General features: G+C 42.8%; 4 protein-coding genes across 5 annotated transcripts; 3 read left to right on the forward strand and 1 right to left on the reverse strand.

Annotated features, from left to right (window-relative positions):
• The first annotated feature begins 8,480 nt into the window (after window positions 1-8,480).
• Window positions 8,481-9,411, forward strand: LOC120423165 (cytochrome c oxidase subunit 5A, mitochondrial-like). Its single transcript, XM_039586846.2, has 2 exons — window positions 8,481-8,638; window positions 8,731-9,411. The coding sequence occupies exon 2, from the start codon at window positions 8,748-8,750 to the stop codon at window positions 9,204-9,206; it is 459 nt and encodes a 152-aa protein (XP_039442780.1). The 5' UTR covers window positions 8,481-8,638; window positions 8,731-8,747; the 3' UTR covers window positions 9,207-9,411.
• Window positions 9,412-9,777: 366 nt separating this feature from the next.
• On the forward strand, window positions 9,778-11,632 carry LOC120423163 (kynurenine aminotransferase-like). Of its 2 annotated transcripts, XM_039586845.1 has the most exons (4): window positions 9,778-9,928; window positions 10,017-10,175; window positions 10,232-10,619; window positions 10,687-11,632. In XM_039586845.1, the coding sequence occupies exons 2-4, from the start codon at window positions 10,108-10,110 to the stop codon at window positions 11,509-11,511; spliced, it is 1,281 nt and encodes a 426-aa protein (XP_039442779.1). In that variant the 5' UTR covers window positions 9,778-9,928; window positions 10,017-10,107; the 3' UTR covers window positions 11,512-11,632. The 2 variants fall into 2 exon arrangements, with proteins under 2 accessions (XP_039442779.1, XP_039442778.1); XM_039586844.1 differs by lacking the exon at window positions 9,778-9,928 and having other exon boundaries at window positions 9,936-10,175.
• A 1,807-nt stretch (window positions 11,633-13,439) lies between these two features.
• LOC120423162 (syntaxin-18-like) lies at window positions 13,440-14,835 on the reverse strand. Its single transcript, XM_039586843.2, has 3 exons — window positions 14,018-14,835; window positions 13,841-13,960; window positions 13,440-13,781 (listed from the first exon to the last, which is right to left on the reverse strand). The coding sequence occupies exons 1-3, from the start codon at window positions 14,744-14,746 to the stop codon at window positions 13,593-13,595; spliced, it is 1,038 nt and encodes a 345-aa protein (XP_039442777.1). The 5' UTR covers window positions 14,747-14,835; the 3' UTR covers window positions 13,440-13,592.
• Window positions 14,836-19,620: 4,785 nt separating this feature from the next.
• On the forward strand, window positions 19,621-27,385 carry LOC120423161 (transketolase-like protein 2). The gene is made up of 4 exons (XM_039586842.2): window positions 19,621-19,864; window positions 25,215-26,586; window positions 26,644-26,870; window positions 26,939-27,385. The coding sequence occupies exons 1-4, from the start codon at window positions 19,758-19,760 to the stop codon at window positions 27,114-27,116; spliced, it is 1,884 nt and encodes a 627-aa protein (XP_039442776.1). The 5' UTR covers window positions 19,621-19,757; the 3' UTR covers window positions 27,117-27,385.

Raw genomic sequence — 27,385 nt, forward strand, 5'->3', positions numbered from 1 at the left:
CACTTGCCGGCAGGGATGCCAGATAGGTTTTGTTTAAATATCTGCGCAATCATGGTTGATAAGTCTGTGAACGCAGCGTGTTAGAGAAAGTTTAGATAAAGACTGGGCAAGAAGGGTCACAAAATGTTCACTGTAAGGGAAAAGGTAACGGATAATCGCTCATTTCAAATTGGCAGCAGCGGCGGCAAAAGTAGGCAAGAGAGGGTGAAAAGCCCCAATACACTCAACCCTCGGTGGACGAAACGAACTGTCACTTTTTACAGGGCGCTCACGCACACTATTAAAACAAACGTTTGGTAGTATGTGTGAACTCCGTATAAAAGGGGTGTCAAACTAAAAAGTGTAAATCTCTCACTCTCCTTTGTTCTGCTGTTTCTTGCCCCTTTTACTGGAGCTTCGTGCTGACCGTTAACAGTGCGAAAAAACATCCGAATTATTTTCGAGCTTTACTGCCCATGTTCGCATAAATGTCCCATATGCAAAAACAGCAAACTGAGAAAAACGCAAGGCAACTTTGTCCCACACATAAGGCTACGTGTTAAGTTTTCACATAAAAACTGGATTTCCCCAAGATTTCTAGAACAAAGTACTGGGGGAAATATACCCATTTTAAGCCTAATAAGCGGTCGTGTATGAATGATGCTGGATAATCTGGAGTGTTCCTTGAAATTCACTAAAACCAAGTACACCAACGAATAGAGCAACTTTTTGTGAACATTTCTGTTTATTTTCACTTTTATTTAAAGTTATCCACCCTCCGTGTACGCACGAGAGCAAGCAGCAGTCAAGTGCTCAGTGCTCCATCGTTTTTTCGATTTTTTTCGCCGTAGTTTACCGTGATTAGCCGCGAGTTTGCTCCACCAGCATGCCAAGGGCCGGCCGTGGCCGTGGCAGTTCGAGTGCGGCCTCGAAAAACCCGCGAAGTTCGTCTACCGGCCGTGTGCAAAAAGGTAAACAAACCAACGCCGTGTCGACCGCCATCGCGCAGGGGAGAGTGAGCGCAGAAGGAATCGACAAAATGTTACTACATCCCGGATATGTTCCGAGATCACCAGTGCGAACCCGTTCCGGTACTTCCGGTGCCACGACCAGCGGCACATCAACATCCGCCAACATCCCCATCAGGAACGAGTTCCAGATGCTGAGCGACGACGAAGAAAACAACAACAACAACACCGACGGTAGCAGCACTACCGACGACGACGACGACGATGATGGTCGTGCACGGAAAAAAGTGCCGAAGTCAAAAAAGAACAATTCTCCAACGGAACGAAGACCACCTCCAATTTTTGTTTTGGACACGTTGGCGGACGATGTTGACGAGTTGCTGGAAGGCCTCGGATATTGTCTGAAAATCGGTAAGTCGGCAGTGCAAGTGATCACACTGAACAGAAAAGATTTCGACCTGGTGCTTGAAGAACTGAAGCATAGCAACTTCAACTTCTACACATACGACCCAGAGAAGCCCCCTGTTAAGGTGGTCTTGCAGGGTTACCAAGACCGTCCGATCGCCGACCTGAAGCGACACCTCTCGAACGCGGGAATAAAGCCACGGGAGATAAAAGTGCTCTCGCGAAAGACAACAGTCACGGGTACGCATACCCTGTACCTGTTGTACTTCGACCGCGGCACCGTCAAGATCCAAGACCTGCGGCGGATTAAGACGTTGGACGGTTTTTGGGTAAACTGGCGGTTTTACACCAAGAACCCGACGGACGTAGCGCAATGCCACCGTTGCCAGAAATTCGGCCACGGCTCGCGGAACTGCAATCTCCGGCCCCGCTGCGTGAAGTGCGGTGAGTCACACCTCTCGGAGGCGTGCGCACTGCCACGAAAGGCGGACTTGGGGGACAAGGCAGAACAAACCAAGCCGCGCGTAAAGTGCGCGTACTGTGACGGCAACCATACCGGCAATTACCGCGGATGCGTCGCGCGCAAGGCCTACCTCGAGGAGCAGGAAAAGAGGAAGAAGAAAGCAGCAGCGTCTCACTCTCCTCAGCGAAGTACGAACGCAGCCGTTCCTGCAGCTGGACAGCGTACGGTTCCAGCGGACAACCCAGCGATCCCTCCTGGATGGGGGCGTTCGTTTGCCAGCGTGGTCGCTGCCGGTAGCGGCGATGCGGCCCAGCAAGGAGTCACCGGGGAAGATCTCTTTTCCCTGCCGGAGTTCTTTGCTCTCGCGGGGGAGATGATGACGCGGTTTCGGAGCTGCCGTAACAAGGCGGAGCAATTTCTGGCCCTCGGGGAGCTGATGATCAAGCACATCTATAATTGATTATTTTTGTCTGTGATCTATTTTTAAGCTTTCTCTCTATCTATCCTTTTCCCATTGCACTTTCTGTAAGTTTTTTGAAAACTTTTTCTTACTCTTGTCTATTCCATAGTTATAAGTAATAATTTTTCGATTGAATAACGATTTAAACACAGCTGAAAGGAACACCAAAACTCTGTTGTGCACCTAAATGAACTCATTGTAACTTGATTATTCACAAATAAAACCGAATTGAATTGAATTGAATTTAAAGTTATGCTATTCCTTTTAAAAGCATTTAAAAAAATATTTCCCAAATGCATTCTAATTAGTCGAGTGCATTGGGCCACGCCCATTTTCCTATTTTCAGCTTATTTTTGTTTTTTCTTCCAGCGCTCTTTTGGGTCTGCTTAGTGCTGCCAACTAGGCTGCCAACATTAATGAAATTTTAAGCGAACACTTACGAAAAGTACCATTTATTGTGATTTTTTCCTGGCATCACTGGCTCACTCCACAGGCGCTGCTGGTGTACTGAAAATACGCCACACGTTTTATTGAAGTGCCCAAACACATGAACGATTGAATAAAGCCACATCATAGATTTAATTGGTTTGTGTTTCCACATCAATCCAAACCACTATTAAATGCAAGTGTTTGAGCGATTGACTTTTCGGTATTTTTTGACATGTTATTGTCATTCGGGTGGCTCAAGCTTTTCAAGTGTTTTGCTCATGAATTTGTCCCACTGCCTTGAACTATTCAAAGTTATGAGGAAAACACTTGAAATTGATCTTAAGATCTACCCAAAACAGGCACAATTCAAAGTCAACGTGATTTTCTACTTGAATTTAATGTTTCACTAATTGATTTTAGCGCGATTTTTATCGAAGGCTAGAACGAGTGGCACAAAAAACTCTCTCGTTTTCAACTGGCCGGCCGGCGCAGTGGTAGCACAGACAAACAGACGGGACACTCGAGTGCCGAACCATCGTCCTCCTAAAACGGTTATTTCAAATGCAATTTTGTTTCGGCATCCACTCACCCGGCGCTGATGGCGCTGCTGCTGTCGTGACAGCTCGCCCGTCTATTCTCAGTGTGTGTGAAGCGTGTTTTTGTTTTCAAGTTGAGCGTGAGCACGTGCGCAGCAGCAAATGAGAGCACAAATATTTATGGAATTCTGGAATTCTAACCGTGAATCACAATCCAGGCTTTCCAGGACAAAATTGGGGCAGTCTTGGCCATAGCCTCTTGCCCCACTATTAACCCGGTAGGCCTGCTCAACAGCCTGCCGATGTCGAGGTTGCTTCTGAGGCGCCGGCTACTGCGGATTAAGCCGGATCCTGTGGTGGAGTCATCTCCTTCGGAGCAACCTGCTTACCCTTCGTGGACTGCAGCTCAGATTGCAGCTGCTGGTCCTCTCTTTGGCCTTTTTGGCGATGTTGCGCCACTCAATCTTTTTCCAGTTCAGTTTATGTGGTTCTGTTTCGATGTAAATTTGGCGGCAGCATTTTTTGGAATCTTTGCCACTTTTTGCTTTTGTTGTTTGACGCTGCGCCATGGACACGTTCCTCGTGGAAATTTCCAAAACGCTATCGTGGGGATCTTGGTAGCAACTGGGAGGACCAGTGATTTTGTCGTTGCGGTTGTGGTGCATCGTTGCTGGTGGAGCCGCATGATTTGGCTCATTAGGTTCTGCTATTGGAAACGGAACCGACCCACCGTCATCTTCGGCCTTCGTTGCTGATTTTTATTCTTTTCATCGAGTAGCAACAACAAAATTATTCCGATCAGCTGTTGATGTTTACAATCGTTTAGGCTTGATTGTCTCACGCATACACTGACGTGGCACATGACAATAATGGGTTAGTATTGGTATGTTTGGGCTGCGCTTCGGCATCAGCTCACCAGGCAGCGCTGGCGTCGCCGTGATTTGGTGATTTGATGAAGGACGATGGATTTCAAAAATAATTTGTATGGAGAGTCACGTCTGTTTGTCTGTGGTGGTAGCGTGCACGACTAGCAAGCGAGAATATGTATACAGGTTGTACGTACTATTATTTTTCAACATAATTTTAAATTCAAGTGTTTGGCTATTGTCATAATTTCATGGCCAATCACCGTAATTTCAAGTGTTTTGCGATTGATATTTGAGTGCTTTGTACAGCAGGGCGATGTGCTGTGGGAGTTTTGCTCAGTGTGGTGTTGGTGGCCACCGCTTGTTCTTTATTTGCCTTCGCTTCTCGCTCGGTTTTCTTCAGCCTTCGATTGCAATGGGTAGTCAAAATTCAAGCGTCAAAAGACTTAGCGCGTTAGTTTTTTTTATGGCGCTTGCTAATTATTTACATGTTTCGGGATTATTTTTCAAGTGAGTGACTAACTAATGTGCAAAAGAACATGTTGCCGGTAGTTGGAAGCAATTTTATATCTTAAGTGCTTTAACCCTATTGCACATTAAAACGGAAATCACAAATGATTCGTATAGAGTTATTTACGTGCGTATGTATTACCGCGGGCGTTAATAATTAGAGTTCACGCGCGGTGGTACGACCGCAAGATAATGGTCGCATGACAGCCGCATGACAACCGCAGAACAAATTTTTGGCTGTTGTCAAAGGTTGCCTTGAGTTTTCAGCTGACTTTTTGGAAAATATTCAAAACAAACCAAGTTGACAGCCGAATCAACGCAGAATTTCAGTTCAACTTGCTGATTTTTACACTGCGGTAGTTAGGCGGCAATAATCTCCTGTCACTCACAGCGATGGAGAAACGTGATTTTATCTCGCAATAAGCAATATTGCGTGTACGTACACGAAAAAAGTGAGGTTAAATTTTGTCCGGTCAGTAAAATCAAATGGTGCGCTAGTATGCGTACGCGAAACGTCATAAAGCTCTATTGAATTTCGATTGAGATGACTGGGTACAAGCGGAACTATCAATAACGTATTTACAGACAAATTTGTGCATCTGGCATCTCCGGTCATGATGAAAACGACCCAGTACACCCTAACCAAAAATCATGATTATCTAAGTTCAATATCCCACTTTCCATACGAATTTTTCAGTACAACCAATATTACCATTTCTATGGTTGTAGTACCTAAACTCAAAAAATCGTATGAAAACTCAGAAAATCATGATTATTGGTAAGGGTGTATCGAGTATTGTCTGTTTCTCTTGAAGCTGTGATTAATGCTTCTATCTCAATGGATTATACTAGACAATAGAGTTATCTACGTGCGCATGTATTGCGTGTACGTACACGAAAAAGATTGAGGTTAAATTTTCATACTTTTTGTTAATTTTCTTATAAAATAAAATACTTAACATATGAAAACTTTATATTTTTGGTGCACAAAAATCCTGCTGAATCGAATGGTGTACTTATCTTGATTGCAAATTATTCGAACACTAGTTCGAACACGTTTTATTTTAATAATATTCTAGACACATTTTGTACACCTAATCAATCAATAATTTTATCATAAATAATCATTTTATTGATTAAAAATTGCGTTTATTCAAATACATGGAAGCTGTCATTGCTAACACCATTGGCCACCTAGCGGCCATTTCCAACTGGATTCGTCTATAAAATATTTACGTTGGGACCCTGGCAGTAAAACAAATTCCAATGTTTGCCGTCGTGCAACTCGTTCAAAACTAGTTGTAGTAGCTTGCTGGACCAGCTACAGAGTAACTCAGAGTGACCAGTCCGAAGAAAAGTCATTTCAATTTTTGGCTCCATAAGGTTTGCTGGTAGCAGGCGTGCGATGTACCACAAAGTTGAACCAAAAATCAAGCGTCAGTGATAACTCCTTGGATAACTCTGTGTTACTCTGTAGTAGCTTGCTGGTCCAGCGATTCCGTGTTGGTCGCTTCCTCCAGCTCGTCTGTCGTGTGCAAGTTGTTCCGGATTTTGGCCTTGCCAGGCGCCTTCTTCGATTTCATCGACTTGATGAGGCGGTACGGACAATATAAGCGCACCATTTGATTTGATTGCAAGCGCACGAACATAACTCGAGTAAAATTTTCAGCTAGTAGGCTCGCTTTCACGTCCGGGGATGCCTTCAGCGCGTTGCCTGGCTGATCTTAGTGCCGTTCTCCCGGTTTCCGGTATCCGTATATGTTGGACAAATGCTGGTTTTTAGCGATCAAACTGTCGAAGTTAATCCGGTTGTTCAGGGACTCGACTATGGTGCCCGTGAAGAACTCGATGCACGCAGTTCGAGGCTGATTTAAATACCGCGTGTCTTATTGGGCAGTCCGAGCAATTTGTGCAGATCAAATATTGTCCGTTTCTTTCAAAGGTACACGCCGCGCGGCATTTCAGAATATCTACGTGCGATGTATTGCATGTACGTACACGAAAAAGATTGAGGTTAAATTTTGTACCAGCCAGCAAAACAAATGGCGTGCTAGTGTGCGTGAGAGCGGGCTTAGATAACTCTATAAGCCATAGACATTCACGCAGAGAAACACTGCCTTCACGCAGAGAAACACTGCCTTATCAAATTGATAAATATCATTATCAACTTCAATAACTTTTAATTATTGTTTTGATAACGTTGAATTATCGTTTTGATAAACTTTTTATATCGAAATGACAATCTTTGCTATCATTTTGATAAATAAAATTGTTGCTAGATTTTTTCCGCATGCACGTTTTTGCCTGTCATTCGAAACATAAACAAACAAACCAAAATGACGGAGGAGACGAACAGGACTCGTTGTAAAGCCGCTGTACCCGGATGATTTGGCCAGCTTAAAAGAAAATTACGTCTGCCTATCGATTCCATCTATAACTGTGCGTGGTCAACGGTCAACGTGCTAAAAGAAGAAGAGGAACCGTCGCCTCCTCCCTTCCTACTGTCGTGTGTTCTCCGGAGAAATTAGCATCCTCCAAACTTAATGTAACGATTATCAAGTCCACAATTACGCACCCCTGGCCATACTGGATAAGCAGCTTTTTTCCGGAAGCACCAGAAACGGAGCCAAAGAAAAATAGAAACCGATTCTTGGAATCAGATTCTTGACACCCAGGAAGAAGAGGCTGGCTGACGTTGCCAACGGAACCAGTGATGGATCGTCGTTTTTGGCAGGTTTGCGCTGAGTTTCAATAGGTGTGTTTTAAAATCATAGTTTGATTTCTTGAAAGGTCGTACTAATCGTGATTCTTTTCAGTTGTGTGTCTCTTGAACCAAAATATCTACCAGAAATACAACCTGGAGAATCCAAACCTCTGTCACAAACGTGAGCAATCGATTGACCACCATTCACCAAGTAGTATTATCTTCTCATGGTATTAAATTTACTTCGATTTTGGTAACAAAATAAAGTTTTTTAAGCAACATATATTTTGTTTGGTTTTATATTATATACAAAAGAACAAGCAGCTAAATAAAGATAAATAACATTTTCATTTTGATAAAAGATTTTATCGTTTCTGTAAACTTATTTATCAAAATGACAAATATTTTTATAGAAATGATACATTTTGCTTTTGACGTTTCTCAAATGACGTTTATCAAAGCGATAATATATTTTATCAAATTGATGCACATTGTTTATCAAATTGATAAAGAAAATTATCAAATATGATAAAATAAATTATTGGTTGCCAACCGATAATTTATTTTATCGAAATGATGGCAGAAACTTATCGAATTGACAATTCTTTTTTCTGCGTGTTGTTGCCAGCGATTTTCTGCACTTTTGGTGCAATATAAAATATACCTGACAACAATGCCAGGCGATTCGAAGAAGAATATCAACAAAAACAAAACGCGCAGTATCCAGGTTTATAAGCGAAGATGGCGTTCGAATTGTAAACGCCCGAAATGTCAAAATCGCGCAGTAGCACCAACATTAGAAAAAAAAAGTATGGCTGTCATGCCATGGCACACTTTTTTCGTAATGTTGGTACCACTGCGTGATTTTGACATTTCGGGCGTTCACCATTCGAACGCCATTTTCGCTTAAAAAGCTGGATAGAGCTATCTAAGCCCGATCTCACACACACTAGCTTACCATTTGTTTTGCTGGCGGGTACAAAATTTAACCTCACTTTTTTCGTGTACGTACACGCAATACATACGCACGTAGATAACTCTATGGGATTTGACAGCGCGCAGTTGTCGAAAGTGCGGCGCGTCGTTTCGAGGCTGGTATGCCGCGTGTCTTTTTCGGGAATACGCGCAATATTAAAAGGCTTAGTAAAGATAGAACAGAGTTTTCTACACTCGAGTACAGATAAGCAAATGGCCACGCCTGGCATCAGGGACGGCTGACAAGTTCGTTTCTGTCAAAACTTCGCCATTTTAGCACGGGCTGTTCGTCCGTCACAATTTTTCCATCGTGATTGTGTCGCAAGCGCAAGTTGCGAGCAAGGTATTGTTACTTAACTTATTGGAAAAAATAATTCTGGAAAACAATGTGTTCTTGCATTTAAAAGTTTCTAATCGGTGGTGGTCTTCTTGCAGGGACAGTCAACGAAAATATGCTTCGCTCTGCCGCCGGTCAACTTTTCGGTGTCCTCCGCGGCACCGTCGGATTGACCACGAGCCGTCTCGGAACGGCCGGAGTGGTCCGTCACTCGCACAGCGAAGAGAGCGCCGAGGACTTTGACTCCCGCTATGAGGCGTACTTTAACCGCCCGGATATTGACCACTGGGAGGCCCGCAAGGCGATGAACGACCTGCTCGGCATGGATCTGATTCCGGACCCGAAGATCATGAACGCCGCCCTGAAGGCGTGCCGTCGGCTGAACGATTACGCGCTGGCCATCCGCTTCCTGGAGGGCTGCAAGGACAAGTGCGGCAACAAGGTCAACGAAATCTACCCGTACCTGCTGCAGGAGGTCCGACCGACGCTGACCGAGCTCGGAATCGACACCCCGGAGGAGCTGGGCTACGACCAGCCCGAGTTGGCCCTCAAGTCCGTCTTCGACACCCACTAAGAAGGGCGAGGTGGGACGTTGTTGTATGGTCGCGCCGCCGGTCAAATTTTGTGTTAAGAATAAAGTGTGTACGGTTTAGATCCGGAATTTGCAGAAATTGGTAATGGCGCGGTTATGTAATCATCATTCGTATGTCGTCGTCACTTTGTGCGAGGGTCGGACGGCGAAAAATCAGTAATAAAGCGATGGATAGTTCGAAAATGTTTGGCTTTGCTTTTGTTTCTTGTTCGAGATTGAGAAAACCAAACTAGGAAATAAAATCAAAGGAATGTTTCTAGCAGGCTCACTCAAGGGTAGTTTTACATGTTCGTCTCCAAAACGACTCTCCGGACAATGCATACAATCCAGATTTCCAGATTTGGTTACTTCTTCGTCTAAGCAGCAATCTTTATTTAAAATTCAACTAATTTTGCTTATTTTGCAAATTCTGTTTAAGTTTACAAAAAGAAATTGTTACTAATATAGCTATAAAATTTTTATCATAGAATAAATAAACCTAAGAAGTTAAATTAATGAATTCTATGGAAAATGTCACAGCAACTGTCGTTTACGTATGTCAAAAATAACTTTCTCTACCCTACAATTAGATGAAAACTGTCACGGCACGAGTTGATTGAAGTCACTATTTAAAGAGTGCGAGGTTGTGGTCGTGGAAGTCAAATTCATATTTGCTGGTGACAGTGCACAAGTAAACGCGAAAACGCAGAAGGCTCAGCTTTGAGGTATTTTGTTCAGTTTGTTTTGGTGCTGCTGCCACATTCAATCGTGCGTTAATTTTTCTCCTCAACAAATGTTTCTCCGCAACCGCAGCTCGCCCTCTGGTTTGATAAGGAACGTTTTTCAACGCGATCATAAAAGCAGACTCCCGCCGGCCACCGGAAGCAGTCTGATCGGACGCACCATGGCGAACGAAACGGTTAACAAGTTTGACCTCCCCAAACGTTATCAAGGTTCGACAAAAAGTGTTTGGTGAGTAGGTTGTGCTTGGTTTGAAGGCTTTTGAGATTCTTGTTTACCTGCTCTAGGGTTGAGTACATTCAGCTGGCGGCGCAGTACAAGCCACTGAATCTGGGCCAGGGCTTTCCGGATTATCACGCGCCAAAGTATGCGACGGATGCGTTGGCTGCGGCCGCCAACAGCGAGGATCCGCTGGCCAATCAGTACACGCGAGGATTTGGCCACCCCAGGTTGGTCCAAGCGTTGAGCAGATTGTACTCACAGCTGGTTGGACGGAACATTGATCCGATGACCGAGGTGCTGGTTACGGTGGGAGCTTATGAGGCGCTCTACGCCACGATTCAAGGCCACGTAGACGAAGGGGACGAAGTCATCATCATTGAGCCTTTCTTCGACTGCTACGAACCGATGGTGCGAGCGGCCGGCGGAGTTCCGCGCTTTATCCCGCTAAAACCGGTAAGCCAAGCGGCGTTGCGTAACACACTTCTTGTTGATAACAAACTCATTATCTCACTCATCTCAGAGAACGACCGAGGGAGTAATTTCCTCCGCCGATTGGGTTCTGGACAACAACGAGCTGGAAGCGCTGTTCAACGAGCGGACCAAGATGATCCTAATCAACACGCCCCACAATCCGCTCGGCAAAGTCATGAGCCGTGACGAGCTGGACGTCGTGGCGAAGCTGTGCCAAAAGTGGAACGTGCTGTGCGTTTCCGACGAGGTCTACGAACACATGGTATTCGAACCGTACGAGCACATTCGAATCTGCACGCTGCCGGGAATGTGGGACCGGACCATTACGATCGGTTCCGCCGGTAAAACCTTCTCGCTGACCGGGTGGAAAATCGGCTGGGCGTACGGACCGGCCTCGCTGCTCCGGAACCTTCAGATGGTACATCAGAACAGTGTTTACACCTGCGCCACCCCCATTCAAGAAGCTATTGCCGTCGGTTTCGAAACAGAGCTGAAACGCCTCAACAGTCCCGAGTGTTACTTCAAGAGCATTTCCGGCGAGCTGATGGCCAAGCGGGACTACATGGCATCGTTCCTGGCGAACGTCGGAATGAACCCGACCGTACCGCAGGGCGGCTACTTTATGGTCGCCGATTGGTCGGCGCTGGCCGGAAAAGTGGACTTGTCCAAGGAGACGGACGCCCGCAAGGACTATCGGTTCACCAAGTGGATGACAAAGACCGTGGGGCTGCAGGGAATTCCGCCGTCTGCGTTTTACAGCGAACCGAACAAGCATTTGGGGGAGGACTTTGTGCGGTACTGCTTCTTCAAGAAGGACGAAAACCTCCAGAAGGCGGAGACCATTCTGAACAATTGGAAAAATGGTGGAAAGTGAGAATATTTTGTGTTTTACTGTTATATTTTTCCACACTGCGAATTTATTTACAACAAAAATGCATTTTCCCTGGAAACATTGAGGGGAAGTAAAAACAATAAACGAGTTGTGATTTGAGCAATTTAGTGTTTAAATAAGAAGCTATTTTTCAGAAGAAAAGAATTCATTCATGTTTAGTATCGTACAGTGCCCATGCCCGCGGATGGCTGCGGGACCTTAGCCGGCTACGGAGACGGTATAATGTGTACCAAGATAAACAAATTTATCCACAACTTTGCATCTATTCTCATCTAAAATTCCGACACGCCAGATACTTGATATTGGCTATGATGAAGAGTTGGTTCGAGAGGGCATCGCCTTGCTATACTGTTTCCATCCAACGTTACAAAAGCTTCAGATGTCTTAGCAACTATTCGCACGCTGGCTTTGGCTCTATCGGGCGTGGCACGAATCAGTCTAATGAGCTTCGCCGTAAAGCCTTGTTCTAGCATACATTTCCAAAGTTCATTTCTTTTGACTGAATTAGGTTTTACGCCGACTCGATTTGGAGGTTAGAAAGGAGTGCACTGTTTACATGGACTTAGCACAGTTCGATGCGGTCATCGATTTTGTTCGGGGAAATTCGTCGACAATCGACGAAGACCATGTAAACAGTGCACACGAGCTGTCAAATGACGTCACGGTGTAAAACCTAATTGTAGGCCGCCTTTGAAGTCGATAAACAAATGGCGTGTTTGCAGGTTATGCCCTCGGAATCTGTCACGGATTACCTCCGGAACAAATCCCAACCGCCTACTAAATGCTTTTCATTCTCGCGTCAGCAGCTGTCAAACGAGCTGTTCGTTACACTCTGAAATGAGTTCAGTCAAACAAAGGGTAAATCTAACGTTAGGACCATCTCCCAAAAAAGGGGTCAAGAAATCGACGGTAACATTTCAAAAGGCATCATGTACATTTTGACACTTTCTGGGTTATTGCATATTCTGAAAGTACTCCTAATAAGCTACCTCTCCACCAAAAATGAGCAGAAGTTACTTTAGTAAAGTCTGTTTAATCATGATTTTTAATAAAGTAACATAAACAAAATCTCTGCCATCAGCAGTGCCTGTTCATATAGCCCTGTCAACCTGTCAAACAAAAGACTACATAAACCTCGTGACGAAAAAAAAAGCATCATGAACAAAGCGCCATGTACATTCGGCGAAGAAAAACGAATCATAACAAAGCGTCCCCCTCAATGACAGCAGGGTGATATAGACGTTGGTGATTTCAAAAGAAGTTATGTTTGTTTTTCTCAAATAAAATTACGGAAATAATGTTTTATTGAATTTGGATGATCAAGTATCAATAAAAGCAACGTTTTTCATCGTTTGTTATCATTAGAACATCTTATTTTGCTTTTATATTAAAATGGGAATTGAAAATGGATGCTCAACATTCAAATGCGTTTTTCTCAAAACGCATGGTTTGTACATGATGCTTTTTGAAATGTTGGCGTCGAAATGGCTTTACGAGCAGCAGAACAAAGGAAAGGGAACGATCCGACGACGATCGGAACGATCGCTTTTCTTCACCCTCTCGGGCATGCTTTCGCTGCCGCTGCTGCCCATTCGATTTTTTTCTTGACCAGTTCCTTCCGAAGTGCTTAAAACGGATTGCGATTGTGAGAGCAGAAAGAAGAACTCGTGAGACAGCATGTAAAATGAGACAGAATACAATTCTTACCGTTCGATCCAGCTCAATTTATATTGCTCAATTTTTAAGTTTATAGATTTGTAGAAATTTATCTTTTAGTAGTGTAACAAAGATATGTCGGCGGTTAAAAAATGGCATTCTTTCAGTCTATTTCCAAATAACTTGATAAATCGACGGATTCCAGCCGCTATTGCTTCCAAAACAGCTGGATCCCGGAGATTTTCAGCAAAATGTCTAACGTTAACCTTCGGGAAGTCGCGTGTTTTCGCCTTTCTTACAAGTGCCCTTACAAACTGTGTACAAAGTACACGTACGCGACCTCCGGTGGGTTATGCAAACATACCTTTTTTTTTAAACGCACATCCAACAATCCCAACTTCATTGCACTAGTCGTTGTACCAGTCCAGGAACAACAGCGTAAGCGACATCACTATTAGAAAGAACAGAACCCACACCCGGAGACCGGCATTCCGTTGGATTGCCTGCTTGATTTGCTCGTTTGCGTCCTTGACGTTTTCGGTTGTCCCCACGACGATGTTGGCGATCCGGTCAATGTCAGTCTTTTGCAGCGAAATCTACAAAAATTAAGCTGTGAAAGCATTCTTCCCGGAAGGACGTTTGCAGTGGCGCTTACCTTTTCGGTGAAAATCTCCTGAAGATGGGCGATATCGACCACATTTTTCTCGATTTGCTCAACCTCTTCCGACAGGCCCTTTAGCTCGTTGTACAGCTGGACATTCTCCGACTCAAATATCTGTAAAGGGACCAAATTAACCACTTTGCCTATAAATCATCAAAATACTAAACGAACCTGAATATCTTCCGGACTAAGCTCCTCCTCGTCCTCTAGGAACGAACTGCTGTTGGCCAGTTCTTCGTCCTGCGAGATCACCTTCGCTCGCGACCCCTCCAAGTACTCGGAAAACTCGTCCGTTTCGTCATCCGTTTGCGCAGGTGTCCGCCTTCCACCGTTCTCTTTCCTATGCTTGTCTTGTCCATTCCTGACGTCTAGCGGGGACGACAACTTGGACAGCGCACTCGACCGGGACCGGTTGTCGGCGTCCAGTTTAAGGAATTTATAAGTCTCCAGCTCGCGCTGGATCCGGAACTGTTTCTGCTCGTTGGCAATGTGGTGCACGGCACTCATGTACGTGGACAGGGCATCGATTACCAGCTCCATAAATTCCGTCATCTGCTTGCTGCGTTTTGCCGTGCGACATTCCGTCTTAAAGTCGTTCAGCATGTTTGTGCAAATTCGGATGATATTTTCCGACTCCCGATCGATCACGTCCCGCTCCTCGTCGGTCATTTGGGCGGAACTCTTCAAGTGGTAGGCAAACTGCATGTAGGCAGCCCGATTTTCCACCAGCAAATTTTTGAGCTGGGTAATTTGGAAGCGAATTTTCTTGGCCTTCTCCGAAAATTCATTGCTTGGCTTTTTTGATAATATTCGTGACTTTTCCAACACTGGGAACGTATTGGCCGATGATTTTAGACGCACGGTTTTCACAGACGCTTTAAATAACGATGTAATATCCATTTTAACACGATTTTTGATGCATTATTCTAAAACTGGTTCCAACTTTTACCGAAGAAAACGACACATCATCGAATGTTGTGACAGAAGCAACACAAACTTTTTGTTTTGTTTTGATTGATGTCAGCGTTGCCATCTCTATTTGTTTCAATTTCAATAAATTCCTTTGCACGCTCAATCTGAACAATTCAAATTTGAAGTTTAATGCATTACAAATTTGAAAGTTATTTTGTTTTTGTCATCCGTTTTCGCCAGTGTTGGTATTATCGAGGCTCTCGCGAGAAAATTTTCTCTCTCTCGAGTTCTCGCCGCGAGTCTCGAGCTGCCGAGAGAAACTCACCAATTGCCCGTGCTCTCCTCCGCTCGCGAACGGGCTTTCTCGCGAGCCAGAATTGCCCGTTCGCGAGAAGTTGAACGTGTTAGAAACGAACAAAAAACAACACAGCGATTGAAGTTACACTTCTATACCATCGCCTGGTTCGTATTCATAAGCCTGATACACAAATTGCTAGCTTGGGACGAACGTCTAGCACGAGGCGCTCGCGAGAGCGAGAACACGAACGAAAATGCGAGCGCGAGCGAGAAGAGAAAAGTACTACAAGTTCTCTCCCTCGTTCGCGAGCGAGGAATGCTTTCCTTCTTCTCGCTCGAATTCCAACAATGGTTTTCGCGCGTGGCGCGTCGAAAAACTTAGTTTTTATTTTCAAAAAGTCATATCTCGGGAACGTATCCAGGTTTTTAAGCAAAAATGGCGTTCGAAAGGTGAACGCCCGACATGTCAAAATCATGCAGTGGTACCAACATTACGAAAAAAGTGTGCCATGGCATGACAGCCACATTTCTTTTATAATGATTTTGACATTTCGGACGTTCTCCATTCAAACGCCATCTTTGCTTAAAAACCTGGATACAGGTCGTCATCTCTATTTTTTTATATGTTCTGTTAAAATTTTCGAGGAATCCAATAAAATTATGTCCATGGACATATATGGGCTCTTTGATCTTGTCTTTGATCCAGATACGGACAAAACGCCATTTTAAGTTTTCATTCGATTTTTTCAAATGTTTGGATGGTTTTTAGAATCTCAAATTATTTTCCTTCAAAGACAAACTAACTAATTTGCCGCTAAGTTAATTTTTAAAAATTGAATTAAAAATCCATGTTAAATCCTTTGCGGTCGTACAAAGGATCATTGTATTATCCGCGCACCACCAAACCGAAGTGCGCATCACTTCTGTTGCGCGAAAAAATCTGTTGCGCCGAACGAAAATAGAGTGGTTTGTCGTTAGCGTGTACATCAGCCTGTGGTGCAACCGGTGCAACAGGCTTTGACATCTCCATTTGTTAGCTTTCCCAGTCAAATCAATCCGAATTCCGAAACGGAATCTAATTAGAATCATAGCATAGCATAGCATTGGTGTCTACCCGTAGTTGCTCTCTGTTATTGACCAGGACCTCCAAGAATTGCTCCGTGGACCACAGATGAAGAGTAGGAACCAATCATCACCACTTCGCAACTTTCAAATGTCCCTATCATGCTAGCCAATCACAGCGCCGGCCACGACCAGTGGTAAGACACGGGGAAGTGGATAGGAATTTTAGTCCGATACTTGAGTGATGAAGACCGCTAAATCGGCTGCGTCTTCGACAAAGTATCACGTGAGGTTTGAGGGTGTTAGTAAGATGGGTGTGAAGCCAGGATTCACCGTGGTAAGTGATGCGGCCGGTCAAATCTATTTATAGTCCTTAATTCTTCGCATGTTCTTGGATTCATTTTGGAAGCTTTCCAATTCGGTTCACCAAGCTTTTTGTGGTGAATTCTGGTCGTGTTGAAAGTTCAATATTCGCCTAACAATTATGCAACCAGTAAGTGTCCTTCAAATCAACTTGCATTCAATATTGCTTTCCTGTTCTTAGGTTCACAAATTCTTATGGCATTCTTAATCCTTCTACACAACTAAGCTTCGAAGGTCTGGTGGTTAGCATTTTTGTCTGCTGACCCAAAGGACGGGGGATCGAACCCCGCCGCGAGCTGATGAAGTTTTCGTTCATATTCATGTGTTCAGAATTCCTTCTTTCCATAATTTCTCGATAGGAGCAGATGGGAATCGAACCCAGAACCTTCCGCTTACAAAGCGAACAGCGTAACCATTCAGCCACGCCTACCCCCGAAACGGAATCTAATTAGAATCGTATACAAATTCCGTTTCAAACGCAACAACCGGTTCGCACACGGAACCGGTTGTTGCGTTTGAAACGGAATTTGTATACGATTCTAATTAGATTCCGTTTCAGAATTCGGATTGATTTAAATGGGTTGATGCAAGGCTGTATATCAGGAAAACCAGGTGCCAGGAAAACCAGAACATGAACATGTCACCTTCATCGGAGTGACAGAGTCAGAGATAGCGATTTTGACAACCACTACACACTCAATCGCGAGTACCTTAGGTAGAAAGCCATGGCTTTGATCCGCTCTGTACTTTAAGGCTAGTATGGAGATCGGAAGAAAAGGGGTCAAGAAACAGCTTTACGAACAGCAGAACAAAGGAGAGGGAGCGTTTTCTATGGGGCTTTTCTTCACCCTCTCTGGCTTGCTTTCGCTGCCGCTGCTGCCCATTTGAATTTTTTCTTCACCGATTCCTTCCGAAGTGCATACACCGCTTTTATCGTAAAAGTAGGCAAAAACAAACTGGAATGTTGTTGTGGTTGATATTATTAGGGGAACTTTAACCCTATGGGTCATTCGCTCCCGTATACTGGAATAAAATTAAATTTATCGTAAAAGTAGGCAAAAACAAACTGGAATGTTGTTGTGGTTGATATTATTAGGGGAACTTTAACCCTATGGGTCATTCGCTCCCGTATACTGGAATAAAATTAAAACTTTTATTTATGTTGGCCAATATTTTTTTATATATAGGCCCCCAAAACCAAAGCTAAAAACTCGATTCGCCACCTACATTCGAGTAGAAGAACTTTGGTGCAAGGTTACGTTTACGTTTTTGCGCGATAAGTGCAAAGGCGAGTGAAAACTATTTTAAGGTTTTTTAAAACAAAATTGATCTTTTGTAATAAAATAAAGTTAACAGGAGGTAAGAAATAAAAAGTTCTATCGATTGACTTTTTGATTTTTTTGCTAAGTTGCCTTTTTCATTGAAAATTCTGAGATCCGGATTGAAAACGCGAGAATGAGGTTAGATTGCAAATTTTGAAAATCATTCCAATTACCATTTTTCAAGCAGAGCTTTGCTTTTATGGTAGTAGTGCCTTTAAAAAATATTTGTCCACTTGAATAATCTACATTCTCAATTGATTAGTTAGGTTTTGGTTGATTAAAACATTCCCTTATTTTGAATCAGATAATGAACAGGTTAAATCGGTCATCACAAAAATATTTTCGTTTATATCAATTAAGCTATTTATTTCTTACCTGAAAATGGTATAATTTGCTATTAATGTCGATTTTATGATGAAATAAAATAATTTCAAATTTCAAACCAACTTACTCGCTGTAGGTTATAATGAAAACATCACCCCAAGTTTCAGCGCCCTCTAGTGGGGGGTAATTTTGACGTTTGATTGCCTATAGAGAATTTGCAGCAAAGCTAAAAGACGCCTGTCGCCACCTATGAACAAATAGCGTAATCCTATGATTTTTAGAAAAAATGTGTTTTTTCCTTCCTAATCAACATTTTTATAAAACTTATGCTGGATTCGGATGAGAAAAATTATTTCCAACAATTTGGTGTATAACTTTCCAATATATGTTTGATTTTTCTTGAGAAAACTGTAGATTTAGAAAAAGATAGTAATTTGGACTATTTGGCAAGAAAGTCTGTCAAAAATCAATACAAATTGTTGAATATACGTTAACACATCTGTTATCAACTATATAACGGTTTATTTCATTGATATATACGGGGAAACTCATTTTTTCGTGTTCCAAAACATGTTTTTTTAAAGAAAAAGGTCACAAATTGTTGCGCGCCCAAAAGTTGATGTTCATTATTTTAAAGCAAAAATTTTTTCTCGTCTTTTGCATCTAGTTTCATGAAGATTGATGCAGGGAATCATGAGAAATAAGCGATTTTGTTCTTTAATCGACAGAAAGGCATACGACTTTAGGCAAGTAACCTCATTTTGGCGCCACCTACATTTGAAACGCAGTCGCGCTGCAAAACCTCAATAGGAGTTGATATTTTTTCGTTGAGTTAACTTTGATAAGCGTGCAAGAAGCTGGAAAGTGAAACACTCTTGCTGGAACTGGAACGCGGCCGAAACTGGAGTCTTGCCGCTGATGGCCTATCTACAATCACTTAGCTTAGAAAATTTCACTTAGCTTAGGAATTTGAATCAATGAAAATGAAGCCGAGCTTCTACAATGGAAAAGTAATCAAATTAGAAACTGACGTATAGTTTGAAAAATTTCAAAATCTACGGTAAGTTGACGTTTCAATATCAAAGGTAAACAAACAACTGCATAGCAACGTATATCAGCCCAGCAAAATTTCTAAGTTGATTGTGGATGACGGCCGTAAGTTGCGTACTTTCCTAAGTAACTACTTTACTTAGATGTTCTAAGCTAAGTGATTGTAGATAGGCCATGACTTGCTCGCTGCCAGGCTTGCCACACGTACAGATATTTTTGGCACAGACCAAACACTCAATCAAGTATAACTTTAAAGAAAAACATTTTTATCAAAAACTAAACAAGTAAAAAGATGCAAAAAATGTTTATCTTTTTAGTGCAGTTTACAAAAACTACTCAAGTGTATTTTAACTGTAAAAATAATTAGTTTGAGTGTTTGGTCTGTGCCAAAAATATCTGTACTTGTGGCAACGCTGCTCGCTGCATGCACTTCTTCTCGTCATTTCAGTCTGCTCTCGACTGTTTTGCGAAAACGACGTGTGCGTGTTGTTCGGTGCTTCTCCCGGTTTCGGCAATACGAAAATAAGAAGACGTTGATTTTTTTTCTTGCTCCGCCGGTGATAAGAAGACAGTTGTTCAAAATGCCCACCTACCACAAACCGGAATCGAAAACCATCCAGGAGCTGAAGGACGTGGCCCACAAGCTGCGAATTCACTCGATCAACTCGACGCAGGCCTCGAAATCCGGGTAAGTTCCGATTGAGTTGGGAAAAGAAACATGGTTCCAGCGAAAAATGTGACCGCGTGGAAATTATACGATTCGGTCCTTTCACCCGGCGGCACGCCAGGGCCGTACTCAGTGAATCTAGGGTTGGGGTCCCTTCGACTTTCACTTTCGCGTTTTTGGCCTCGCCGGTATCTAAAGGGTTTCGCCGACCGGTTCAGTCTTTCGGCTGGACAAAAAAAATCCGAGCTACCTCTTGAACCGCACTCGGCACAAAAACGGCTAGAGGTCAGTGGGAGGTCAAATGGACGGCACGATTATTGGCTGAGCCGGTCGTCGTTCGCGCTGACTTAGCTTAACCTGGCCGTGGCCGTTTGCGATTTTGTAATCGTAAGTTCGTAAGTCTTGTTTTTGCTCTGCTATCACTTTTTGCGCGCAGATTGCGTTTTTCTGTAATTGAACAGGGAAGATAGTATTGCATTCTGAATGCGTTTGTGTTGGGACTAACAATTTAATTATATCGAGCCAAACATTTCATTAGGGCACAAAACCAAAACGTAAACATTCGGGATTATTCCACTATTCCATTCATTAGTACTCTCCCTACATGCCCTCCAAGAATCAGATTGATAACAAACAATTTCCTATTGAAAAAATGAAAAACACAAAAGGGCACATAACCATTTTCACTGCAAACCAACAAAAATGTTCAAATGTGCCCTTTTATTTTTCGTTAGTTTCTCGTACTTGAGGAACTTTTTGTGTTATAAAGTGAACTTTTCATGCATTCTTAACACTAATTCACCTCAAAAAAAAGTTTGGTTTACTTTTCACCAAGGATTTCTGCAGAGAAAAACTTCGTCAAAAAACAATATTTAATACGGTCCCGCGGCTGCTGTTCAGTACACTTTTGAAGAATTTTTATGTTTCACGTACCTTATTTACACTATTCAATCACAAAACTTCACCAATTATCAAAATTTCTACTGAATTCCTCATTATTTCTAACTAAACAAAAGGGCCCGTAAACATCATTCAAAACAACAATCCGGTGACAGCGCTTTAGTGCCCTTTCAGCTCTCTTCGAAATTGCATCGAGAAATTAAAAGTGAGAGTGTGTGCGTGCAACATGGAGTTAAACTTTTCGAAGTGCCATGGGAACCTTCACAGCAACTGCACAGAAAGTTTAACTCCATGTTGCACACACTCTCACTTTTAATTTCTCGATTTAGAAAGGGCCCATTATGAACAACAGTTCGAAAGTTAAAAGGGCCTAATAACGAGATTTTCTAAAATTATGAGTTTTATTGCGAAAATCAACAAAAATTAAGAAGCATTTAAGCAAGGTTGATGATAATGATGTGTTTTATCGTATCATCAGTAAAAATACCAACAGTCAAGCTTCTTTTTTAAATAGGAATTGAAACAAGTTGTCCACTTTTTGCAAGCGATTTTCTCGAATCGCGGTTTTTGGTTTTGTGCCCTAATGAAATGTTTGGCTCGATATTTAATATCTTGACTTTTTTTTGATAAGGTCCTATAAACAAATGTAAACATTGAGTGTATCCCTTTCACACCTTATGTCAAAGTCCATCGGAGTAAGCGGGATACACTCAATGTTTACATTTGTTTATAGGACCTTATCAAAAAAAAGTCAAGATATGATAACAGCAATATTTAGCTATTGCACATGATAATGATTCAAGTCGGTTTGCAGTTATTCCTCTGACGACACTCTAATGTGGATAGATCATGCTGACATGCGAAATCTAAGCCGATAGAGAGAGTGAGCCAAGTGGGGTAGAATTATGTCGACAGTATCGTGCCCACAACCGTGAGCGTAAAGTGACCTTTCGGCCTAAATAGATCAATATCAAGTCAAGTATTGGGTGGTCTGCGGGTCTACCCCCACACCTTTGACCACTTAATGGGACTGATTTTGGTGAATTTCTTGATCTGTTGCTTGAATTTAGCAATGATCGATATTTAGATAGGATGTTCTTCAAAATAAAATGTTTCTTTTATTGTTCCTTTAAAATATTTTCATACAGTTGATTCCGGGCTGTTTACACGGCGCGATGGTTAATGTAAGGTATGCACTTCGGAAAAAAAACCGGTCAAGATAAATTTCAAATGGGAAGCAGCGGTAGCGAAAGCAAGCCAGAAAGGGTGAAGAAAAGCCCCAAGAAAACGTTCCATCTCTTTTGTTCTACCGTTCGTAAAGCTGTTTCTTGACCCCCTTTCTTTTGAACAGCATACCGGTCCTAAAGCGTGGTATTGTGCCAAAATGGTTGAATCCTACACTTTTTAGCGTAATTATAATCTTCAGTGTAAGATGTCAAAGAAAAGAAAGAAGAGTGCGGAGCGATTCTCTACGAAATCGGTCTTTTTTCTTCAATTTTAATTTTTGTATTTTTTTAATCCGACTGAAACTTTTTTGGTGCCTTCGGTATGCCCAAAGAAGCCATTTTGCATCATTAGTTTGTCCATATAATTTTTCATACAAATTTGGCAGCTGTCCATACAAAAATGATGTATGAAAATTCAAAAATCTGTATCTTTTGAAGAAATTTTTTGATCGATTTGGTGTCTTCGGCAAAGTTGTAGGTATGGATACGGACTACACTGGGAAAAAAATGATACACGTTAAAAAATTGGTGATTTTTTATTTAACTTTTTATCACTAAAACTTGATTTGCGAAAAAACACTATTTTAATTTTTTTTTTATTTTTTTAGAGGACATAAAATGCCAACTTTTCAGAAATTTCCAGGTTGTGCAAAAAATTATTGAGCGAATTATGAATTTTTGAATCAATACTAATTTTTCAAAAAATCGAAATATTGGTCGCAAAACATTCAATATTACGCCCTTTTAAAACGTTAGCCTTGGTTTAATTTTTTTTAAATATTGTTTTCGAAAAGATCGAAAAATTTCACAAATGTTTCATATTTTAACATTGAAAATCGGACCATTAGTTGTTGAGATATTGACTTTAAAAAATGGTAGGCTGTTTGGGTGAGACTTAGAAAACATCAATTTTCCTGTTTTTAACCTTTGCATTGTAATATCTCAGCAACTAAAGGTCGTATCAACAAAGTCCAAAGAAGCAAAATGTAGAGTATTTTCTCAGCTTTTCAAAAATATTTTTTTCCAAAGTTGGGCAAACATGTGCACTAATTAAAAAAAAAATAAAAAATGCGACTATTTTCAAAAAAGTCATCTAATATGGATTTAACTTGAAAACGGTGCACTTTATCAAAATTTCACTAAAGTACTTTTTGATTGCAAATTTGATTTTACATCGAAAAATGAAGTTGAAAATTTTTTGCGACCAATATTTCGATTTTTTGAAAAAATCAGTATTGATTCAAAAATTCATAACTCGGTCAAAGATTTTTTGCACAACCTGGAAATTTCTGAAAAGTTGGCATTTTATGTCCTCTAAAACATATATATAAAAAAAATAAAAATAAAAATAGTGTTTTTTGCAAATCAAGTTTTAGTGACAAAAAGTTTAATAAAAAATCACCAAATTTTTTTACAGTGTATCATTTTTTTTGTTCAATGTAGTCCGTACCCATACCTACAACTTTGCCGAAGACATCAAATCGATCAAAAAATTTCTTCAAAAGATACAGATTTTTGAATTTTCATACATCATTTTTGTATGGAAAATTATATGGACAAACTAATGATGCAAAATGGCTTCTTTGGGCATACCGAAGGCACCAAAAAAAATTCAGTCGGATTAAAAAATACAAAAAAAAATCGAATGACCGAAATCCTAGAGAACTGCTCTGCCGTCATAAATTATCGAGAAATGTGTTCCTAGTGGCACGTCAGTTCGTCAGTGGTCCAATGTAGTCTAATACCTCCTTGAGTTGATATGTATACGTGAAACTTTATCTTCAAAGATAAAGCTTTTAAGTTGTTTTTTGAGGTAACAAAATAATATTGACTTTAACAGAAAATGGGGATTGTAACGACTTGAAATAGTATTATGAGACCATCCATAAACCACGTAGATACTTTCTTGAAATTTTCGAAAACCAGAAAATATTTTACTCCGGAAACTACAAAAAACTACTTTAATACCAAAAGATGACTTGATTTGATTTGATAACCAACAGGGCCACAAGGTTGACCTATGTAGCGGTTGCCTAGAATTACAGTGGCTCACACTTAAAGGGAGCATCTTCAAATTACTGCCGTATGAAGGGCCGAAAGGGGGTGGTTGGACGCGAACAAGCAAAATCACTCACGGTGTCCTCAGGGGATGAGAATCTCCTTCCGACATTAACCTCCAATAACTCCGAAAAAAAACTGACAAAGCTCAAAAACAGGGCTCGCACCTAGGCTCGCACCCTGTTGGGGGCCTAAAAAGGCGCGGCAGACAGCTGGAGACTGACAGAGAAAATAAGACAATCCTCTAGAATTGTATAATTAATAAACTGTTTCCTCCTTCCACTAACTACATCCAATCTCCGTCATTACAGCATACCGTCCACTGCCCTGATGCTCCCTCCCAATCCCCGGCATTGATTCTAACTACTCATGAAAAGGAAAAACATAGTTGAGAAAAGGTCAATGCGGATGGAGAGCAAATCGACCTCAGTATGCCCTCACAAAGACTGGTAGTAAGTGTGAAAAAAGCAATGAAAAATATAAAGAAAGTCAAGTAGCAAATTGAAAAGATAGTATGTCAATGCGGATGGATCGATGATCCCCTCACAAGGACATATAAGATACAGATAAATAATAGAGAGAGCAAAGAACAGAAAATTAGGAATAGGAAATAGTGAATGTGGATGGATAAAAAAAACTAACTAACTTGTGATGTCTATAAAAAAAACAGTTTGTTTTTTTACCATTTTGTAAACTACTCGTTCGATAGAAAAAAAAACCCCTTTAAATTCCACAAGTGCAGCAGGCAGTACAGGTTAGGTACTCTATTCCATGTTTGCCAAAACTCTTGAACTCTTCGCAAACCTTACTAAACACAAGCTGTAAAGTAAACTTAAGCTATCTCTCCTCTGTCCTTGTGCAGTGACTTTTGCAAAGCTGCAAAATGTTAATATTTTACACAACTATCGCGATGTTTGCGGTTGATAACACAACCCGACCTCATCGTCAGACGTTATGTTACATATTATTTTAGCTTCACTGATGTTTTGTTTCATACCTACCTACCTACTAGCTTCAACAGTTATTGCCGTAATCGAAACCAGACAACATTTTTGAGGGCGATTAAGTTATACTTCGACACTAATTAAATCACTATCAGATCTACTGCCCCCTGGTCGTCTCTCTTTTTGGTGTCACGTAGTCCGTTTTGAACGTTGTTGATAAAGATTTCGTTTCATTTCTTGCAGCCATCCGACATCATGCGCGTCGATTGCCGAAGTCATGTCCGTGTTGTTTTTCAACACGATGCGGTACAAGATTTCCGCGCCCCGTGACGCGTCCTCGGATCGGTTCATCCTGTCCAAGGGTCACGCGGCGCCGATTCTGTACGCGGCCTGGGCCGAGGCCGGTCTGTTTCCGGTGAGCGATCTGAACAACCTGCGCAAGATCGACTCCGACCTGGAAGGTCATCCGACGCCGAGGTTGAACTTTATCGACGTCGGAACCGGTTCGCTGGGCCAGGGTGTGGCCGTGGCCTGTGGAATGGCCTACGTGGGTAAGAATATTGACAAGGCCGACTACCGGACCTATGTGTTGGTGGGAGATGGTGAGTCCGCTGAGGGATCGGTGTGGGAGTCGCTGCACTTTGCCGGCCACTACAAGCTGGACAATCTGTGCGTCATTTTCGACGTGAACCGTTTGGGGCAGTCTGAGCCGACTTCGCTGCAGCACCAGATGGAAGTTTACCGCAAACGGTTGGACGCGTTTGGATTCAACGCGATCGTCGTCGATGGTCACGATGTGGAGGAGCTGTGCAAGGCGTTCTTCGAGGCTTCTTCGACCAAGGATCGTCCGACGGCCATCATTGCCAAAACGTACAAGGGAAAGCATTTCCCCAAGATTGAGGATCTGGAGAACTGGCACGGAAAGCCGCTTGGGGACAGTGCCAACACCGTGATCGAGCATCTGCAGGGTTTGATCCGTAACGCAGGACCGATTCAGATTACGCCTCCTTCGCCGCAAAAGGACAGCGCCAAGAAGGTGAGCATTAGCAACGTACAACTTGCCACTCCTCCCGCGTACCAGCTGGGAGAGTCCGTTGCCACTCGTCTGGCTTACGGAACGGCCCTGGCCAAGATCGCCATGAACAACGATCGCGTCATCGCTCTGGACGGAGACACCAAGAACTCGACCTATTCCGATAAGCTGCGTAAGGCCTTCCCAGACCGGTTCATCGAATGCTTCATTGCCGAGCAGAATCTGTGCGGCGTTGCCATCGGAGCGGCCTGCCGTGATCGTACGATCGCTTTCGTGTCCACCTTCGCCACGTTCTTCACGCGTGCCTTCGATCAGATCCGTATGGGTGCCATCTCCCAGACGAATGTCAACTTTGTCGGATCTCACTGCGGTGTGAGCATCGGCGAGGACGGACCCAGCCAGATGGGTCTGGAGGACATTGCCATGTTCCGTACGATCCCGGGAAGCACCGTGTTCTACCCGTCGGATGCCGTTTCTACCGAGCGTGCCGTTGAACTCGCGGCCAACACCAAGGGCGTCTGCTTCATCCGTACGTCCCGCCCGAACACGGCCGTCATCTACGACAACAACGAGCCGTTCCACGTAAGTTCCGACATCAACGTCATCCATTCCCTATACTAATCATTTTCCGTCCCACAGATTGGCAAGGCCAAGATCGTGAAGCAGTCGGCCAACGACACGGTCCTGCTGATTGGCGCCGGCATCACGCTGTACGAGGCACTGAACGCGGCCACCGAGCTGGAAAAGTCGGGCGTCCACTGCCGCGTGATGGATCCCTTCACCGTCAAGCCGATCGACGGGGAGGCCATCGTCCAGCATGCGGCCGCGTGCGGAGGCCGCATCGTCGTCGTTGAAGATCACTACAAGTAAGCGCCCACCAACGCCCAATCATACTCTCTCTGTACTGATCGCGCATTTCCCATTCTCTTTTCAGGCAAGGCGGTCTGGGCGAAGCGGTCCTGTCGACCGTGGCCGGCCAGCGCAACGTGGTCGTAAAGCACCTGGGCGTGGAGGAAATCCCCCGCTCGGGCCCACCGACTGTGCTGATCGACATGTTTGGAATCTCCGCTCGCTGCGTCGTTGCCGCGGTTAACGATATTTTGAAGCTGTAAACGCAACAACAAGTAATGGTTATTCACTTCCCTGGGTCCCTCAAGCTTAAAGCTTACATTAATTCACCCCGCTCCGTAAAATTGGACTTATCGCATACATTCCCCAATGAAATTGATTGCAATTCCCTACGTTGAAATACGTTCCTTAGCTGTTAAGATGAATTGAGAAAAAGTTTTTCCTTTCCTGTTGTTTGGATCATTGGTACGTTTACTTATTATACATTGTTCCGCAAAGCATTTAATAAATTTTGTAACAAAAATAACAGAAA

The sequence above is a fragment of the Culex pipiens genome, chromosome 2 (assembly GCF_016801865.2).
Source record: "Culex pipiens pallens isolate TS chromosome 2, TS_CPP_V2, whole genome shotgun sequence".
Classification (NCBI taxonomy): domain Eukaryota; kingdom Metazoa; phylum Arthropoda; class Insecta; order Diptera; family Culicidae; genus Culex; species Culex pipiens.